Source organism: Chenopodium quinoa, unplaced genomic scaffold (genome assembly GCF_001683475.1).
Source record: "Chenopodium quinoa cultivar QQ74 unplaced genomic scaffold, ASM168347v1, whole genome shotgun sequence".
NCBI lineage: Eukaryota > Viridiplantae > Streptophyta > Magnoliopsida > Caryophyllales > Amaranthaceae > Chenopodium > Chenopodium quinoa.
In genome coordinates this window covers 1121872-1143231 of record NW_018744874.1, presented here as the reverse complement: position 1 = coordinate 1143231, position 21360 = coordinate 1121872, and the positions used below count along the sequence as shown (strand labels likewise).

Here is a 21360-nt window from a genome sequence, read left to right as displayed (position 1 = left end):
CTGTATGTTTACGTTCTCAAGAACAATTGAGGCGAGTTATGCTGATAGAAAATCTGCACTGGTGTAATTATATGAGTTATCGTGCAGAGAACCAGATATAGTGATCCCAAATGGTGGAGGACCAATTATGCAGAATGAACTCGCTGTGTGAATTGACTACAAATGGTTGCAGTAAGACCTGTTTGGTTGCTGGTATTCAAGGTTAGATTTCTTTGTCTATAATTGATGATGAATTAAGTTTTAGAGGCATGTGATTTATCTTATGAAGTGTAGTTATTTATCTCCAAGTTGTCAAAGTCACTTTGTGTGTCTTCTAGTAGATAATATACATAATTGATTATAATGTCTAGAATAATTAAGATTGTTTCTTAGTTGGTTGGTAATATATCAATTTTCTTTATTATATAGAGGATGAACATATAATGTCAATTATCTTATAGTATTAATATTATCTCACTATCTCCCATTGTCTTCCAATGAATTAATGAGGACTGGTTTCTCAACTAATTTTGAGTATTCAATGCAAAAATTGAACATATTAATTTTATTTTATTTTTTGAAAGCAAGGCTGCATAGATTAATTGTTAATTACATAATTAGAAGTAGCTGTTGGGACATCACCAGCTCGAACATATTAATTTATTATTCTAAAATCAAAACGAAATATTTACTTAGAACTTTGGGCACTAGTTGGGCCAGTCACAACTTGCTTAGCCATCCTTTTATTGTTTGGACTTATTAATTCATGTCCAATCACAAGACTTTCGGCCACATTATTCACTACATACTTATTTAAGCACTTCACTCTTCTTGATTTTATATTGCTATTTGACTTTGATTTCCCTTTTAAATAAGATACTAATTTTCCATTTCCCCCAAAATTTAGAGATGTTATACTCCTCATATCACTTGTTTATTTTGGTCACTACACTGTTTTACTGGTTTCCAATCCTCTACTGCTGTGAATGGTGAGACGGACCGTACAACATTGCTAAAAATCAAAGCCAAAACAACTGATGACCCTTTGGGTGTGATGAGGTCATGGAATGACACGGTCCACTTTTGTTCGTGGCATGGCGTTACTTGTGGTCGTAGGGATGAAAGAGTGATGGCATTAGACCTGCAATCCTCCAAGCTTTCAGGTACTATCTCTCCCTTTATAGGAAATTTAAGCTTTTTGAGAGTTCTGCAGCTGCAAAATAACAGTTTCGAAGGCATAATCCCGCCTGAAATTGGTCGTTTGCATAGGCTACAGACTCTCTGGCTATATAATAATTATATCGGAGGGGAAATTCCGTCGAATATATCAGGATGCTCTAGCCTTGTAAAGCTAGACTTGTTCAATAACAAGTTGGTGGGAGAAATCCCGCATGAGCTTGGATTCTTGTCACATTTGCAATTTCTTTACTTATCACAAAACCACCTAAGAGGCACTATCCCTTCATCCCTTGGGAACTTATCCTCCCTAACTGTGCTAAACTTTGCCAGAAACAACTTGCATGGAAGCATTCCTCTTAGCCTAGGCAACCTTAAAAAATTAATCAAATTGTCATTAGTCGAAAATAAGTTGTCCGGAAAGGTTCCACCCTCAATTTTTAACCTCTCATTAATGGAAGTTCTAGATTTAGGAGTCAATAATTTGGAAGGGAACCTTCCTTCTGATTTAGGAAACACTCTTCCGTATCTTCAACAATTCTCAGTAGCAATGAACCAGTTTACTGGATACATCCCATCTTCGATATCCAATTCCTCTTATCTAGAATCTCTCATATTATCATCGAATAATTTTCAGGGACAAGTTCCTTCCCTTCATAAGTTAGAAAAGCTAAAAGCCCTTAACCTTAACAATAACTATCTTGGGAAGGGTCAAGCTTCTGATTTGAACTTTGTTTCTTCCTTGGCCAATGCCACCATGCTACAACGGTTTGAGATAAGTCTAAATAATTTCGGAGGAATTATCCCTAGAACTATCTGCAATTTCTCCATGCTTACAGTACTGACATTTTACTTTAATGATATAACTGGAGAGGTTCCAACATGTATAGAAAACTTGACTAAATTACAAATACTTGGAGTTCATGCCAATTTACTCTCTGGGGTTATACCCCAAGGTATAGGGAAGATTGAAGGACTCCATGAGTTACGTTTAAATGATAACCAATTCTCAGGGGTCATACCACCCTCAATTGGAAATTTAACTATGATGACTCTTTTTGACCTTCATAATAATAGTCTTGAAGGCGAAATACCCTCAGTTCTTGGAAATTGTGGATCACTGCTAGGATTAGATCTTTCCCATAATAATCTAAGTGGGAGAATTCCCTCACAACTTTTTAGTCTCTCCACCTTGTCTATGCTACTTGATCTATCTAGCAACCGCCTAGTTGGGTCTCTCCCGGAGGAAGTTGAGCAATTGAATAATCTTGAGGTGCTTAATGTTTCTAGAAACATGCTCTCAGGTGAGATACCAAGCTCCCTTAGTAGCTGCATCGCGTTAGACATGCTAGGCATGGAGGGAAACTATTTTCAAGGTGCTATCCCAAATGCATTGGTGACATTAAAGGGTCTTCGTGTTTTGGATTTGTCACGAAATAAATTATCAGGCAAAATTCCAAATTTTCTTAAAAGTTTGCAGCTGCAAGTACTTAATCTATCATACAATAACCTTGAGGGTGCAGTACCTAGTGATGGAGTCTTCAGCAATGTAACAGCCTTTTCGGTACATGGAAACAATAGGCTCTGTGGAGGTATACCTCAATTAAAGCTGCCCCACTGCAATTTCAATAATACCCAGAAAAGAAGACCGTGGAGGAAATTAACGGTGATTATTCTTTCTACAATTTCCGGAGTTACTGCACTGGTGGCATTATATGTGTTATACATCTTCCGGCACAAAAGGGGAACTAAGACGACCAAAATTTCTAGTGATTTGGAAAACCTTCCAAATTTGTCTTACCAAACCCTTCTTAAAGCCACAAATAGGTTCTCTGAGGAAAATTTGATTGGCAGTGGTACATTTGGGGTTGTGTATAAGGGACATTTCGATGAGAATATATCAACAGCTGCAATCAAGGTATTCAAACTCGAGCATCATGGTGGTTGCAAGAGTTTCATGGCAGAATGTGAAGTCCTTCGAAACATCAGACATCGGAATCTTGTGAAGGTGATATCAGCTTGTTCAAGTGTTGATTATCAAGGAAATGATTTTAAGGCTTTAGTTTACGCGTACATGGTGAATGGGAGTTTAGATGATTGGTTGCATCCATCTAGAACAATAAGTGGGCTTCAAGATGCACCGAGGACCTTGAATTTCCGCCACAGACTTGATATTGCTGTTGATGTTGCATTTGCTTTAGAGTATCTTCATCATAGTTGTGGGGCATCTATAGTTCATTGTGACCTCAAACCAAGCAACGTTCTCCTTGATAATGAGATGGTTGCACATCTTGGTGACTTTGGTTTGGCTAAATTTCTTTCAGAAGATGTTAGTAGCTCTGCAAATCAGTCCAACTCTATTGGTTTCAGGGGAACTATTGGCTATGCTCCTCCAGGTAATGAGCTACTCACATCCGTAGCATTTTTTATACAGTTGATCTATGATCATAACTTCATTAAGCTTTAATTTTGTTATTTTCACCTTATTCAATAATATTCCTGGTTATATAACATTTGTGGTATGATTTAATGCAGAATATGGTTTGGGAAATGAGGCATCTACTTATGGCGATGTGTATAGTTTTGGGATTCTGTTACTGGAACTATTCACTGGAAAGAGGCCTACTAATGAAATGTTTAGAGGGGGTATGAACCTCCATAACTTTGTGAAAGCAGCTCTTCCTGAAGGGGTGACCGAAATTTTAGATAATCCTGTTCTTTTAGACATAGTTGGAGAAGAGACAGGTAGCAGGGCAATGTTGGAGTCTATTGTGTTAATTCTTGGCATAGCAGTTTCTTGCTCTGCGGAGCTTCCACATGATAGATTGTCCATGAGTGATGTTTCTGCTAAGCTATCATCTATTAAAAACAAGCTGATTGGAACTCGTCGTCAACAAAGGCGAAGAATCCTTGCAGGTAAAGATTCTACTACTGCTGTATATCTCATTTTCTGATGAGTTTTTTTTAAGTAAAAGCTAAGTTTGATTTTCCCTTGATTACACCGTGCTATTTAAGATCCTATCAGATGTAAATTAGTTCCTTCTGGCTGCAGGTGGACGCGGTGATTGATGTTCTGCAAAGCTGCTTAGCTCTTTTGATCAGTAAGCAGTGTTCTAGTGATCATGAAGGTTGTGAGGATCCCTTGTGCCTTTATTATATACGAAGTATCCCTTAAAAGCTTGGATTTGTTACTGCTGATTGATTTCAGAAACGTATTAATTGTATTATTATATAACTGTATGTAATTTCTTGTGTGTATGACTATTATTGGTTTTGCAAAGACTCGAGAGTCAGCAAGATCAGGTTTAATGAAATGGTCTAGAGGTTGCCATTTCTGTTTCTTTTTATTTAGCATCAAATTTACAATTATCCTAATACAGCATCTAATCGTATAAGTTGAGAATGTTTGAGTTTTGATGTATATCTCTTAAATTAATTGAAGCTTGCAGGTACGATTTAGCAATAAGGGGTGTTTTCCTATATTTTACTGGTGTATAAACAAGCATGAGAAGCGATATAAACTGCTGCAAAACTATTCTATTATGATGCACAGATTTCTGCAGGAGAATAATTGTGTATGTTCACTTAAAGAACTAATTTAGAGAAAATAATAAGAGAATTATGATATACAAGAAGATAAGGGGATTCACAAAAGCCACAAAGTATATGTGATGTATTCGAGATTTAATCCTCAATCTAAATTATGTACTCCGTACAGGGTTGTACCATATTTTAGACTTACTAACGAAGGTAACTAGTACCCGACATGTACATGTTGTAGTCAATTATTAGCGACTGACTATTGAGCAGAGTAAGAATCGAAGCTAGATTTCGTGGAAAAAATTTAGATGTATTTGGCTTATACACCCACATTTTCCAGGCTATTGCCCACAACCTCCTAGTGATCGCTCACAAAGTCACAAGCACTAGTAGTGGTGACTAAACTATGGTCCATAATTGATGGCACCCTTCACTATCAATTATAATGGTGTCTATATTCAATTGCTATATAATGAATAACTAGTGAGTGATCCCGGGTGTTGCCCCGGGTTGCTATTGTTGTAGACGTACAATCGGTAATTTTTTAAAAAGGTTTTTTTTAAAACTGCAATTGTCACCGTGAAACCAAAATTGAGTTATTCTTAGAATGTAGTTTTTTTTTTTTTTAAATTTTTTTTAATTAAACCTTGTAGTTTGTACTTGTATGAATTTTTGTCCATACAAATAACATAGTTGATATTGGCTTAGATAGTCAATTAGTCATATGTCTTATTAGAGGTTGAGGGTTCGAGCCAAAAATTGTAAAAAATCTTTATAAAAAAAAAAAAAAAAGCATGTGTCCAAAATAAAAGTCAAAAAATGTACTACATAGAGACTGTCCTAAACTCCTAATGTCTGTCCTCCTCATTTTGCACATATACGTCCCTACAATATGCTCACAACTATTACTAGTAATATTCTAGTCATTCGATTGACTTATTATTCTATGAATTTTCAGGTCTTTCACTATATATTGCATCTCTATTATTATTGATAGGTCTTATCTATCTCTATATTATTAAACATGTCGAGCTCATGCTCTTTCTTTTCTTGGATCTTTTTCTCTATTTGTATGTTTTGCTGCCCTCTGCTCTCGATAGCCCAGATGGGCAACGACACAGACCGGCTAGCGTTGCTCGAAGTCAAATCCAAAATAACAAGTGACCCTCTTGGTGTCATGAGTTCATGGAATGACACCCACCACTTTTGTGAGTGGTACGGGGTAACCTGTGGTCGAAGGCACGAACGAGTCGTGAAACTTGACTTGCGTTCATTACAACTCACAGGTATCCTCTCTCCTCATCTTGGTAATTTGAGCTTCTTAAGGGAGTTGTACCTTCAAAACAATACTTTTGAAGGAACAATACCGCGAGAAATTAGTCATTTGCATAGGTTGCAGTTTTTATGGCTGTATAATAATTCCATTGGAGGGGAAATTCCATCGAACATATCAAGTTGCTATCGACTTATCGATATTAGCCTCGATACTAATATGTTGGTGGGAGAAATCCCTCCTACACTTGGTTCCCTATCACATTTGCAATATCTTTACTTGTCAAGTAACAACTTAACAGGCAACATTCCTTCATCTCTCGGGAACTTATCATCCCTTTCGACACTCTTGATTGCTCAAAACAACTTGTTCGGAAGGATCCCATTTGGTCTAGGAAAACTAAAAAACCTTGCCGTTGTACAATTACAAAACAATAAGTTTTTTGGAGTTGTTCCACACTTGATCTTTAACCTTTCACTATTGACAACTTTAGATATAAGTTATAACGACTTGATAGGAAGCCTTCCTCTAGATTTTGGCAACGCGTTGCCACATCTTCAGCTGTTTTCAATATCAAATAATCGATTTGTTGGACAAATTCCAGCTTCGATATCCAATTCCTCAAATCTAGAAGTTCTCCAATTAGGTGAGAACAATCTTCGTGGCCAAGTTCCTTGTTTGCACAAGCTAGTAAAGCTTACTCGCCTCGGCCTTTATACTAACTCACTTGGGTACGGCCATGTTGATGATTTGAAATTTGTATCTTCCTTGGCCAATGCTACCAATTTACAAGCGTTAGACATAAGTCAAAATAATTTCGCGGGAGTTTTTCCTAAAATCATTTGTAATTTCTCATCACTTACTTATATAATACTAAGCCAAAACCACCTAATTGGAGAAATACCAAATTGTATTGAAAACGTAGCAAAATTGCAATATTTTGCTGCTGATCAAAATGCACTTTCGGGGGTCATTCCCCATAGCATAGGGAAGCTTCAATACCTCTACTTTTTACTTCTACGAAATAACAATTTGTCCGGAGTTATTCCACCTTCAATTGGAAACTTAACAAAATTGTCTATTTTCGGCTTTTCCGAGAATAGTCTTGTAGGAGAAATACCATCATCTCTTGGAAATTGTAGTCTGCTAACAGGATTGGATATTTCTAATAACCATCTTAGTGGCAGGATACCGTTACAACTTTTTAGTCTCCCCGCCTTGTCCTTGGTGCTCAATCTATCCGGAAACCACCTTATCGGATCCCTCCCTGAAGAAGTCGGCCAACTAAATAGTCTTGGTGCCCTTGATGTGTCGCGTAACATGTTATCAGGTCGAATACCAAGCTCTCTTGATAGTTGTGTGTCGTTAGAGTACCTCTACATGCGCGACAACAATTTCTATGGCACCATTCCTTTTACATTGGAGACGTTAAAAGGTCTCTATTGGTTAGATTTGTCACACAACAATTTATCTGGCAAAATCCCTAAGTATTTATCGAGGTTCCAATTGCTAGAGGGCCTCGATTTATCTCATAATAGTCTTCAAGGTGAAGTACCAATTGGTGGAATCTTTAGCAACGCGAGTAGTGTTGTACTAGATGGAAACAATATGCTTTGTGGAGGAATTTCTGAGTTAAAATTGCCTCATTGCAATGATTTTAGTGGCGACACTCAGAAAAGAAAGCCGAAGAAGCATAAGAAGAAATTAAAAGCAGCAATTGTTTCTGGGGTTTGTGGGGTTATTTTGTTCGTGGCTTTACTTGTATCATTATATATATTCAAGAAAAGAAAGAGTAGGAACTCTAATAAGGAAATTTTAGCTTCTGAAGTTTCCGAAAATTTTCCTAATTTGTCTTACCAAACTCTTCTAAAAGCCACAAATGAGTTCTCCTCAAACAATTTAATTGGTAGTGGTACATTTGGGGTTGTTTACAAGGGAGTTCTCGATGGTAATGGACCAACTGTTGCCATCAAGGTGTTTAGTCTAGAGTATCGTGGTGCGTTGAAGAGTTTCATGGCTGAATGTGAGGTCCTCAGAAGCATTAGGCATCGAAATCTAGTTAAGGTGATAACAGCTTGTTCGAGTGTGGATTATCAAGGAAGAGATTTCAAGGCTTTGGTTTATGAGTACATGGGAAATGGGAGCTTGGATGATTGGTTGCATCCATCGGAAGCAATCATTAGTGTCGAAGGCACAAGTAATAGCTCAAGGAATATGAATTTTCGCCAAAGGCTTGACATTGTGATCGATGTTGCATTTGCTTTGGATTATCTTCACCATCATTGTGGTGCTTCCATAGTTCATTGTGACCTTAAGCCAAGCAATGTTCTCCTTGACGATGAAATGGTTGCGCGTGTTAGTGACTTTGGGCTAGCCAAGTTTCTCCTACAAGACATCATCAACTCTCATGTAAATCAGTCCAGCTCTATTGGTGTAAGAGGAACTATCGGCTACACTCCTCCAGGTAACTATAATAGTCACTATAATATCTCATGTTCGAAATATTTGTTACATTTTCTAAAATAGTATCGGTTTTGTTAATTACTAGCTAGTATTGTTTGAATGGAGGGTATGTACCAAACTTTTTTATTCACATCAATTTCGTATTTTTGTCATAACTGCAGAGTATGGTTTGGGAAACGAGGTGTCTACTAGCGGCGATGTCTATAGTTTTGGGATCCTTTTACTTGAGATGTTTACAGGTAAGAGGCCTACTGATCAAATGTTCGAAGGTGGGCTGAGCCTACATCACTTTGTGAAAGAAGCTTTGCCGGAACAGATGAACTCAATTCTAGATCGCGCTCTTTTTCAAGATATAGATCAAGAGGGGACTAATGATACGAGTAGTAGATTAATGTTGGAGGCCTTGACTTCGATATTTGGAGTAGCACTCTCTTGCTCAGCTGAAGTGCCGCGAGAAAGGTTGGAAATGAGCGATGTTGTTGCAAAGCTATCATCAATAAGGAGCAAGTTCCTTGGAACTCGTTTACGACAAAGGAGGTTCATTCTAATGGGTAATGATTCAACTACGCATATCTTTGAGATTTTCACCTGATTGATCTGAAATTATATGAGTACTGACCTTATTTGTTCATTTTCTCAATGTAGGATCAAAAGATTGATCGATGTCGAATTGAATCAAGTTAATTACTCTGCCTATGAGGAAGTTTGTGTAGTAGTACAATTATTAAGAATGAGAACAAGCTGAACAACCATAGTAGGATCAAAAGAGTGATCGATGTTCTTGTGTGTATTTATGTTCTAAACTTATAATAATGGAGAAAATTACGTCTGCTTGACATTAGATTCCGTAATTAACATTCAATAAATATCAAAAAAGCATGTACTCAATTTATTTTCTACTATGTTATTTTAACTTTGAAAAACAGAGGAGTCAACATTTAAAAAAATATTTGATCTTGTATAGTTTAACTTTATCTTTGATCATTAACTAACCTTTTTGACCCCGTGTAATATACAAAAATGTATAAAGTAAACTAAATTACAATAACTTTATTTTCAATAAGTAACATTTTTTCTTATGAAAAAAAATGTATGGCATTAGCCCAAATAGGGAGAAAATGTTTTTGAACATCACAACAATTAGGTGTACTCATTGAAAGTATTAAGTATGGAGATTGGAGAAATTGAAAATCGTTGGTTTCATATATTAAATTATCAATTGAACTATTTTGAAAGGGGGTGATACTTGGCGTTCATGCGTTCGTGCGTGGTTTAAGATTTATAAATTAGGTGTTGTAACTAAGTATACAAATTGTACACTTCTAGACTTCTACTATATTAAAATCTACATAACATGTACTTGTATAAAATTTTATTTTATTATTAATTAAAATATTATATTTCCTTTGTTTCTTTTAGTGCACTGTATGTATCATAATATTTTAATCGTCCACATTCTAGCACTGTGTCAAAAATTTAAGTATGACTTTTGACCAAGTGTGAAAAGATCCCATAGCTTTTATGATTTATTTTTTGGTAAAGTATAGGTTTCAACTTTCCAAGTCGTCGCTGATCATCTAGTAGTCGTCTCTCGCATCGAGTCAGCAAGTCAATAAGCATCTGCTTATTGTGAAGCTATCACGTAGAAATTTTAATTTGTAATGATTGCGTGTTTGATTATTGCACAAATTTTATGCACATGTATAATATAAACATTTATACCATCCACGACTGATCTCGAATCCGGATTAGCCCAAAAAGGATGAACCGGGTGGAACACTAAAAAAAAATATAAGCATTTATACCAAGTATATCTTTAAATACTTTCCTTAAATACCAGTTATACAAATATTAAAAAATACGGAGTACAATACATGATACAATACTCCTATTTTAAAATTACACATTAATATGAATCAAATAAGATTATATTTATCGAACTCATGCACCATAATTATTTTTACTAGAAACATTAAAGATTCAATATTATCTTTAAATTTCATCCCAATAGTTTTCTTCCCCCAATAGTTTTCTTCCTCCATCAAACTCCTTAGCTTTTGCAAGTCCACATTGGTGGTCACTAATGAAGAACATAAATATGCTAGTTGTTGGAAAAAATATAGTATAATAATTCAAGTGTTAAATTTAATATACCAAAAATGGATATATTTTTGTTTAAAGTACTTAGCTTTAAAATTCAAGACTAGTAAACGGTCCTCCACAACTTGCACATACCTACTACACTCGTATTCTTTTACCGATGTTCCCATTGATTTTATGTTATTTAGTGATGAATCATTTATATAAATTCTTACAATATTGTAGTAGTATAAAATCTGCTTACAATAAGTCTGTTGATGAATATACATACATAATTGGCCTTGATTAATTTTTCTTTCGATCACAAGAGTTATACACAACTATGTATCGTGTCTACGGGCTCATATGTGTTACTACTTGGTTGTTATTGATGTGTTGTCTCTCATTCGCGATAGCTGGGAACAACGAAACAGACAAGCTAGCATTGATCGAATTCAAGGCAGGAATAACTGATGATCCTTTTGGTGTCATGAGCTCATGGAATGACACCATCCATTTTTGTGAGTGGTACGGCGTTACTTGTGGTCATCGACACCAAAGAGTGACAACACTAGACTTGAATTCCTCCAAGCTCACAGGTACTATTTCGCCTCATCTTGGAAATTTAAGCTTCTTAAATAAGTTGATCCTTTATGATAACAGTTTTTCTGGCATAATCCCATCCGAAATTGGTCGTTTGCATAGGCTGCAACGTCTTGGGTTGAATAATAATTCCATCGGAGGGGAAATTCCGTCGAGTATAGAAGGTTGCTATAGCCTCATTGGTGTAAGCTTCGAGGGTAACAATTTAGTGGGAGAAATCCCGTCTACACTTGGTTCGATGTCACGTTTGAAGTTTCTTCTTTTGGGAGAGAACAACTTGACCGGTAACATTCCTTCATCTATAGGAAACTTATCATCGCTTTCAATGCTATCTCTAATCGGAAACAATTTAGTAGGAAGGATCCCAGATAGTATAGGCAATTTAAAGAACCTAACCAGTTTGTATCTATCCAATAATAAGCTTTCGGGAGTAGTACCACCCTCGATCTTTAACCTGTCTTTATTGAAAGAATTAGGACTATCCCAAAATGACTTGGAAGGAAGCCTTCCTTCGGGTTTAGGTAACACTCTTCCATTTCTTGAATGGTTTTCTATAGCTGGAAATCGATTTAGTGGAGAAATTCCAACTTCGATATCCAATCTCACAAATCTAGAATCGCTTTTTTTTTCAAGTAACAATCTTCAAGGACAAGTTCCTTCTTTGCATAAGTTAACAAATCTTACTAGACTTAGCCTCGACGAGAACTCCTTAGGGAATGGCCAAGCTGGAGATCTGGATTTCATTTCTTCTTTGGTCGATGCAACCAATTTGCAATGGTTAGAGTTGAGCAAAAACAACTTTAAAGGAATTTTTCCTAAAACCATATGCAAATTTTCATTTCTTACTACTTTGGTAATAAATGATAACAACATAGCCGGAGAAATTCCAAGCTGCATTGAAAACTTAGCCGAACTACAATACTTCGCGGCCAATGACAACGCACTTGTTGGGACCATTCCGCTTGGGATTGGAAAATTCAAAGCCCTCCGAGGTCTTTATTTAAACAATAATCATTTATCAGGAGTCATTCCACCCTCAATCGGAAACTTAACCATGTTATCTATTTTTAACTTGTGTAACAATGATCTCGATGACCAAATACCTTCGAGTTTGGGAAATTGTGGATCCCTCATATTTTTATCTCTTTGTAATAACAGTCTTAGCGGCAAGATACCCTCCATAATTTTCAGTCTTACCTCCTTGTCTATTGGACTCGATCTATCTGGAAACCAGCTAACCGGCCCTCTTCCCGACGAAGTTGGGCATCTGAGTAGTCTTAACGCCCTTGATGTTTCTCAAAACAAGTTATCAGGTCACATACCAAGCTCTCTTGGTAGTTGTACGTCGTTAGAGTTATTAAACTTATGGCAAAACAATTTTTATGGCACTATCCCTGAATCATTGCAAACATTAAAGGGCCTTCTTGGGTTGGATTTGTCATACAACAACTTATCCGGTGAAATCCCGAAATTTATAAGCAGCCTACAGTTGCAAAACCTAGATATATCATACAATAACCTTGAAGGTGAAGTACCCACAAATGGAATCTTTAGTAATACAAGCGGTCTTTTGATTGGTGGGAATAGTCATCTATGCGGAGGCATACCCGAGTTAAAGTTGCCCAAGTGCAGGTTCACCCGCGACACCCATAAAAGACGAGTGGAGCGTAGGAAAAAATTGATGATCGCGGTTCTTTTTGGGATTACTGGAGTTTGTTTGTTCGTGTCTATACTTGTGTTGTTATTATGCAATTTCTGTAAGAGAGAGAAGGCAATGGAACCCGTTACTTCTAACAATGATATAGAAAATTTTCCGAATATTTCTTATCAAATGTTGCTTAAAGCTACAAATGGCTTTTCCTCCGAACATGTGCTTGGAAGTGGTGTATCTGGGGTTGTATACAAGGGAACTCTCGACGAGGAAGGATCAAGTGTTGTTGCCATCAAGAAATTTAATCTAGAGTATCGCGGTGCTTTGAAGAGTTTTTTGGCTGAATGTGGAGTACTTCAAAGCATTCGACATCGTAATCTTGTTAAGGTGATAACAGCTTGTTCAAGCATTGATCATCAAGGTAGAGATTTCAAGGCTTTGGTTTATGAGTACATGTCGAATGGCAGCTTGGAAGATTGGTTGCATCCACCTGAGACAACTAGTGTCGTCGAAGGCACAAATGATACCTCGAAGTACTTGAATCTTTATCAAAGACTCGACATTGCAATTGATGTCGCATTTGCTTTGGATTATCTTCACCATCATCATGGGGCTTCCGTAGCTCATTGCGACCTCAAGGCGAGTAATGTCCTCCTCGATGATGATATGGTTGCACATGTCGGCGACTTTGGACTTGCCAAGTTCTTCACAGAAGCCAACAACGCCATTCATACAAGTCAATCTAGCTCTATTGGAGTCAGAGGAACAATTGGTTATGCTCCTCCAGGTAACAAAAGTCGTCTTAATAGTCTAAATTTTATTTTTTGTAAATTCCACCTTTTTTTCCCCATAATAACACTTGCAAAACGTATGATGCTGTGCAGAATATGGATTGGGAAATGAGGTGTCTACTAGTGGCGACGTCTATAGTTTCGGGATTCTTTTACTAGAATTGTTTACAGGAAGAAGGCCTACAAATAATATGTTTAAAGAGGGTCTAAGTCTACATAGCTTTGTGAAAGGCGCTCTGCCTCAGCAAGTAACTGAGATTCTAGATCATATTCTTCTAGCAGACATAAACGGAGTGGAGACTAATAACATCATGATATTGGAGGCATTGATTTCAGTACTCGAAATCGCTCTTTCTTGCTCAATCGAGACACCACGAGAGAGGTTGGACATGAGTGATGTTGTTGCAAAGCTAACATCAGTAAGAACAACTCTCCTTGGAACTCGTTTATAGCAACGTAGAAGAATTCGAGCTTATTATAATGATTAATGAAAGAACTACTGTTTCATCCCAATAGAAGATTATTATTGTAAAAAGTGTAGGACTAATGGAATATATTTTTATTACGAGTAGAATTTAATATGACTCCATATTGTGAAGTGTAGTTTTCTTTTCTTTTGAAAGCCATTTAAGTTTACACATACTTGTGTTTACATTGTAAGAACTCTGAAATTGCAAAACCCATGCAAGTGTTGCCATCAATTTTGAAAAACTATAAAAATCATAACTAGCCTGTTCATTTCTCACTGCCTACAATAATACTTCAATTTTATTTTTTTTTAGTTAGACAATTTTGAATTATCACGCTTGCCAACACATATTTTTAACGATTAATATATCTAATTATCAACATTGTAAAATTACAAAAAAAAGTAGATATTAATAAAATATAAATCGAGACAATTCAAATAATATCCCACATGACTATATATTTTATTATGCTTGCCAACACTTTTTTTTTTTTTTTTTTTGAAAGATAAGAAATTGCAACTTATTATATGACATGTTTAATGTTAGAAAAAAAAAAGTAAGTATAAAAAGAAAAGAAATAATCTTTGGAGCCCAACAATAATGTGTAATATTGTTAGACCTTAGACGAAGTTACAGAGTATAAGGTATAGATTTATTATATCACCCTTTTAAATTATTTATTAATACATAACTAAATATATTAATAGTCAAAGATACATCTTGAAAACCTTTAATAATGAAAACTAGTATAAATCCCGTGCATGCACAGATAACAGTAAGATTTTTATTTAACTTATTAATTTAAAGATTATCATAATTAAACTTTAATGCATGAAATTAATTGACATATATGTATAATGTTAATAGTACTAATATTAATTTTTTAAGAAAATTTTATGTATAATGTGTTTTTTTTTTTTTTTTTTTTAAAATTGATACCAGTTTATACATTTTTCTTATATCGTGCACATACTTATCCTTAAAAATGATAATTTAAGTTATGGTAAGATTTAGAAACAATTATAATAAAAAGAAAATTTTGGAAAGAAAAATCCGGCTAGAAATTATTTTACCACAGAATCACACGTGTCATTTGAGATTCGCTTTTAGTATAGGTTTATTGATTGATGATTAACTCTCCGGCATTTCTTTCTAGCTATCAATTATACACCCTATTAATATAATATAATCAACGGAATTGAAACTGATAATAATGATGATTTTGGGTGATTTTCTTTTCAATTATAATGCCAATATATTATACACCCTAATCATGTGATTTTATTTTTAATTATATTGGGTTGGAATTTGTGGTCTGCTTGGATTTTCCAAGTCAAGTCGTCTCTCGCCATTATTTTATTTCATCTTGTGTTTACATTTAATAGCTTGGTCCTCTCAAACCATTGCAAGTCTTTCTTTATATTACTTTATGTAAAAACCATTGATATTATCTATTTTTTTTTAGATAAAAGCCCCAAAGGAGGGGGAGGGTACGGAGAAATGTCATTTTTTTTTTTTTATTTATCAACGTGTTGGCCGTTTGAAAAAAACGTAGTAACCTGGCTAACCCCTATAAATTGACATAGTAACCCCTATTATACTTACAGAGTAACCCATGAATATACTTATTGAGTAACCTTTGCAACACTGACAATGTAAGTAACCCTTATATTACCAACTAAGTAATCGTTATAACCCTAACTGAGTAAATCTATAACATTAGCCGGATAACGCCTTTGATGGATGGCTACACTGTGTAGCCAACCACATATAAAAGTTACTAGCTTAGACTTTAGACTACAATCTTAAAATTATTTGTTTTCTATTTTATTTTATTGTTTGTATTGTTTTCAAAAAAAAAATAAAAATAAAAAAAAATATTGGTTGAATCACTAAACAAAATTTACTTACTTCTTATCAGTTATTTCTATGAGGTATGATCAGTTACACAATTCGTCGGCATATGTTTAAGAACATAATGTTTGCAGCTAATTAAGCATATATACTAAACAGACAGTAAAAAAAAAAAAAAAAAAAAAAAAAAAAGACTATTTACACTTGGGAGCAAGGTATTTTCTGCTCATTTAATATTTATTTTGCTCATTTCAAAATCTTAAAATTTGAAAAAATAAATAAATAAATTACTTGTACACTTTATAATTTTATATGCACCCGATTGTATATATAAAATGTTAAACTGATAGAGTCATGTTGGATTACTCTTAATGATTAATAACTTTTGAAAAGCGTGTAAAAAATTCCTTGGAAGAGAATCTTGATGTACAGAATTTTCAACTCGTCGGTGACTATCTATAGGAGTTAAGCAATTATAGCAGTTTAACATATAGAGTAATAATCACTATAGCACTTTATTTAATTTGGGCAAATGAGATTTAAGCAACTATATACTCGAGTTCTCTGGCAAGAATTTATAGTCAGATTTTCCTTAATAAAAAATTCATGCCACTACATTTTCTAACAACTCTGATGGTTATATTCACATACAATTGCATTATTTTTTCTCCTATAAAAGGAGGGTTTAATGAGAGTTCTCAGATATAAACACGTATTTCCTTTTATGTTCCTTGTCTCCAAAAACACATACCATGTCTTGCTCTTCATTTTACTTGGCCATTTGTACTACAACAATCTTATGTTGTTTTTATAGTTGTACTGCTCGGCCTAGAAGTAATGAGACAGATAGAATGGGCATTGCTCGAAGTCAAAGCTAAAATAACACATGACCCTTTGAGTGTGATGAGTTCATGGAATGACACCCTTCACTTTTGTGAGTGGTATGGCGTTACTTGTGGTCATAAGCACCACCAGAGAGTAACATCACTAGACCTGCATTCCTCCAAATTAACAGGTACACTCTCTCCCCATCTCGGAAACTTGAGCTTCCTTAGGGAGCTGTGGCTTGAAAATAACAGTTTTGGCGGTACAATCCCGCCAGAAATTAGTCGTTTGCATAGACTGCAATATCTAGTGCTACCATCAAATATATCAAGTTGCTATAGCCTTAATTATATATACCTTCATGGTAACAGGTTGGTAGGAGAGATCCCACCAATGCTTGGTTCTTTGTCTCGTTTGCAGGTTCTTGCTTTAAAAAAGAATAACTTGACAGGGAACATTCCTTCATCTTTGGGGAATTTATCATCTCTTGTTGAACTCCACATCTCTTTAAACAACTTAGTCGGAAGTATCTCAGCTAGTATAGGCAAGCTTAATAATCTAACCACTCTGGATTTAGACAGCAATAAGTTGTCTGGGGTAATACCGCCTTCAATCTTTAATCTCTCTTCATTAACGGAACTAGATCTAGGAACGAATAACTTGGAAGGAGAACTTCCTTCAGATTTAGGAAACAGTCTGCCGCATCTGCAGTATTTTTCCGTAGCCGCAAATCGGTTCACAGGACACATTCCTACTTCAATTTCCAATTCCTCAAGCCTAACAGTTCTCCAATTGAGTCTCAACAATCTTCATGGACAAGTTCCTCCTCTGAACAAGTTAGTAAATCTTACTCTCTTTCGCATTGCCCAAAATTTCCTTGGGTCAGACCATTTGAGAGATTTGATATTTTTTACTTCCTTGGCCAATGCCACCGGTTTACAAGTGTTTAATATAATTCAAAATAATTTCAAAGGAGTTTTCCCTAAGATATTCTGCAATTTTTCATCACTCAATGTAGTAGCTATGGACAACAATTTCTTGACAGGAGAAATTCCATATTGCATAGAGAAATTATCAGATTTGCAAAAATTTGGGGTTGGTAATAATATACTTTCTGGGGTCATTCCTCCTGGAATAGGGAAGCTCCAAAAGCTCACTGATTTATACTTATATGGTAATCAATTATCCGGAGTCATTCCACCCTCTATTGGAAATTTAACCAAGTTGTCTATTTTAACTTTGTATAATAATCATCTCGTAGGTCAAATACCATCAACTCTTGGAAATTGTGGGTCATTAATAGCATTAGCTCTTACTAATAATAGTCTTAGCGGTTGTATACCCCCTCAACTTTTTAGTCTCTCTTCCTTGTCTATTGCCCTTGATCTGTCAGGAAACCATCTAACTAGGTCTCTTCCTGAAGAAGTTGGGCAATTGAAGAATCTTGACGAGCTAGATCTTTCTCGTAACATGTTATCAGGCCAAATACCAAGCTCTCTTGGTAGTTGTACATCGTTAGAGTACCTCTACATGGGAAGAAACTATTTCAATGGAACCATTCCAGATTCATTGGATTTAAAGGGTCTAGTTGAATTAGATTTGTCAAATAACAATTTATCTGGCAGAATCCCTCAATTTTTACAGAGACTTAAGTTACAAAGCCTTGATTTGTCATACAATAACCTTGAAAGTGAAGTACCTGTTGATGGAGTCTTCAATAATGCAAGCGGTGTTTACGTAAGGGGAAACAACAAGCTTTGCGGAGGAATACCTGAGTTAAAATTGCCTCAGTGCAGCTATAGCATCAATAACCAGAAAAGAAGACTGAAGCATCAGAAAAAAGTATTCACAGTTGCAATTCTTTCAGGGTTTTTAGGAGTTATATTGATACTTTCTTTTCTTGTGTTATTATATATTTTCTGGCAAAAAAAGAGGACTAAGGAACCTACAGCTTATGATGCTAAATCAGCCATTACAAAGCTAGAAATTCCACTAGGAATGTTACATTTTATCACTTGATCTTAAACAAGAAATTAGAACCTAAAACCAAAAAGTGGGTCAAATTTGATCGAGCCCAAAATGATGACTTGACCTTTGATTAAGATTACCTTGTTAATTCCTTTGTTCTCATTTTTATTATTTTCCGTCAAAAAAAAAAAAAAATTGCAATATTTGGAAATTTGCACAATTCACATTTTTTTATTTTATTTTTATTTTATTTTTTTTTTATTTTTGAAAGGGGTTAAAAGCGAGCATTTTATTAAAGCACATCAAGCTCTGCTAAGGTAGTGATACCTTGCAGATAAGTACCAATACAAACATGTTCCATACTACTTCCCATCTAGTTACCATATGAGTGACGGTATTATATGTCCTCTTAACATACGAAATATTAAAGGACTCAAAACAAGCTATCACGTCTAATATATGATCCACATTTGACCACCTTTGTTAACAACAACGTTGGGAATTTCACACTTATAATACATTTTATAACTTAATATCTTAAACTATATTTTAGTAAAAATTAGGATACCACCAAAACATCCTACTTTAATTTTTGGTGCATTTTCTTTGGATTATCTTCATAATCATTGTGGTGCCTCCATAGTTCACTGTGACCTCAAGCCAAGCAATATTTTCCTTGATGATGAAATGGTAGCTCATGTCGGTGACTTTGGCCTTACCAAGTTCCTCTCGAAAGGCATCAATGACGACTCTAATTCCAATCAGTCTAGCTCTATTGGAGTTAGAGGTACTATCGGTTACGCTCCTCTAGGCAACCAACTAATGCTCCTATCCCTAGCTATATTCAAAACTATCCAATTTATCTGTATTTATTATATTTTAGTTATCTATATCAGATGTTTAGCATATAAGTTACATGTTATTTTCCTAATAACTTTGGTGGCACTATACATGCAGAGTATGGTGTGGGAAATGAAGTGTCAACAAGCGGCGATGTCTACAGTTTTGGGATTCTATTACTGGAAATGATTACAGGAAATAAGCCTACTGATGACATGTTTAAAGGGGGGCTAACCTTACATGGCTTCGTCAGAGAAGATTTGGCTGGAGATGTTGTCGAGATCCTTGATCATGTCCTTGTTGAAGGCATAGACTCAACAGATAGCAACTTCTTGTTGGAGGCCCTGACTTCTATGCTCGAAATAGCACTTTCCTGCTCGACTGAGGTCCCAGCGGAAAGGTTAGAAAATATTGTTTCTGCAAAGCTATCATCAATAAAAAACAAGTTCCTTGGAACTCGTTTGCAGCAACGAAGGAGAATTTGAGGAGGTAATTAATGTATTAACTACTGAATTTCCCTTACTAATGAGTAGTGATTATTTCTGTAACAATCAAGTTTTGTTCTTTTACTTAATTGATTTTATTTTCATTTATTCTGAGTGCAGGAACACGCGTGTGATCAATCACACTGCCTTACTAATTTCATCAATTCGCCCATAAGCATGATTGTGATTTTGTGACCACGAAGAAGAAAATGAGCTCATACACTTCTGTCACTTCTCTAATTATTAGCCTTCTTTTTCCTCTTACTCAATGAATAGTGCTTTTGTGTTCTAACTCAGGATGAGATTATGAAGGCAGCTATGTACTTAAGAATACAGTTTAAATTATTGTGATGTTTTTATATTTTGCTTGCTTAGATGTAAAACAACTATCATTTTTCATTTAATGAACGTAATGTAGCTTATGTGAACGAAGTTGCAGCTTATACAGCTAGACGTTTACACATATTGTTAACTGCTAACACCTTGGGCTTGGCCCTCGTATGCACCAAAATTAAAAAATCAATCAATTCATCATACTTTCTTACAAATATGAACTCAAAGATGGACTTGTGAGGCCAAATCAAATACTACGTATCACAAAATACCTACCCCAACTCGGATCTAAAAAGACAAAATCTTAAAAATAACTATAAACTTACTATAAACACACCTGTTCTTAAATAATTGACACGTTTGATTTTTTTTTTTTTAACTATTTATATACTACATATTAACTAAGACCATCGTTTTTTAGTAACATATAAAAAACAAATTTGTTCATAAATATTTTGTTAAATAGGTAATAATATGAAAATTTAAAATATCAACCTTTTTTACTACGTATATCACATGGGGCCAATCAATTCTTTTTCTCTATCTCTCTCTACTCCAATAAAAAACAGAGAAAGTATTTTATTTGCTCGTATAACTAGTGGTCTGGTGCACAGTAACGACAATCACTCCGTAATTAAACTTGTCAATCTTTCAATCCTAGAAATGACCCTATAAATTTTCTTAGAAAAAAAGAAAAAGAAAGAAATGACCCCATAAAACGGGCTCAACGTTCTTTTAATTAATGGGCTGGGCCCGTAATGAGTTATGCACGGACACTTGGTACAATATTTATGGTCCCTTATTCAGAAATGAACATTTACTATAACAAAAATGAACATTTTCTAACTGAACATATTTTACAATAAATTTGTATTTCTCAATAACATTTTTATGTAGTATGATGTTCATTCTTAATAAATAAATTTTCATTTATATAATATTAGATTTATATTTTTTTTCAGTGTAATAGCCTCTTTATTTTATCTTATATTATAAATGTTTATTTTTATATGTTGCAATTTTCAATGAC

General features: G+C 35.0%; 4 protein-coding genes across 4 annotated transcripts; all 4 read left to right on the top strand.

Moving 5' to 3' along the window:
- The first annotated feature begins 980 nt into the window (after positions 1-980).
- LOC110705043 (putative receptor-like protein kinase At3g47110) lies at positions 981-4558 on the top strand. Its single transcript, XM_021882867.1, has 3 exons — positions 981-3551; positions 3691-4071; positions 4208-4558. Exons 1-3 carry the CDS (start codon positions 1034-1036, stop codon positions 4222-4224), a joined length of 2916 nt encoding a protein of 971 aa, XP_021738559.1. The 5' UTR covers positions 981-1033; the 3' UTR covers positions 4225-4558.
- Positions 4559-5800: 1242 nt separating this feature from the next.
- LOC110704864 (probable LRR receptor-like serine/threonine-protein kinase At3g47570) lies at positions 5801-9023 on the top strand. The gene is made up of 3 exons (XM_021882679.1): positions 5801-7442; positions 7515-8432; positions 8593-9023. Exons 1-3 carry the CDS (start codon positions 5801-5803, stop codon positions 9021-9023), a joined length of 2991 nt encoding a protein of 996 aa, XP_021738371.1.
- Positions 9024-10772: 1749 nt separating this feature from the next.
- Positions 10773-14281, top strand: LOC110705042 (putative receptor-like protein kinase At3g47110). The gene is made up of 2 exons (XM_021882866.1): positions 10773-13551; positions 13649-14281. The coding sequence occupies exons 1-2, from the start codon at positions 10854-10856 to the stop codon at positions 14005-14007; spliced, it is 3057 nt and encodes a 1018-aa protein (XP_021738558.1). The 5' UTR covers positions 10773-10853; the 3' UTR covers positions 14008-14281.
- A 2435-nt stretch (positions 14282-16716) lies between these two features.
- Positions 16717-19174, top strand: LOC110704863 (probable LRR receptor-like serine/threonine-protein kinase At3g47570). The gene has a single exon (XM_021882678.1). The coding sequence runs from the start codon at positions 16717-16719 to the stop codon at positions 18721-18723; it is 2007 nt and encodes a 668-aa protein (XP_021738370.1). The 3' UTR covers positions 18724-19174.
- The last annotated feature ends 2186 nt before the right edge of the window (positions 19175-21360 follow it).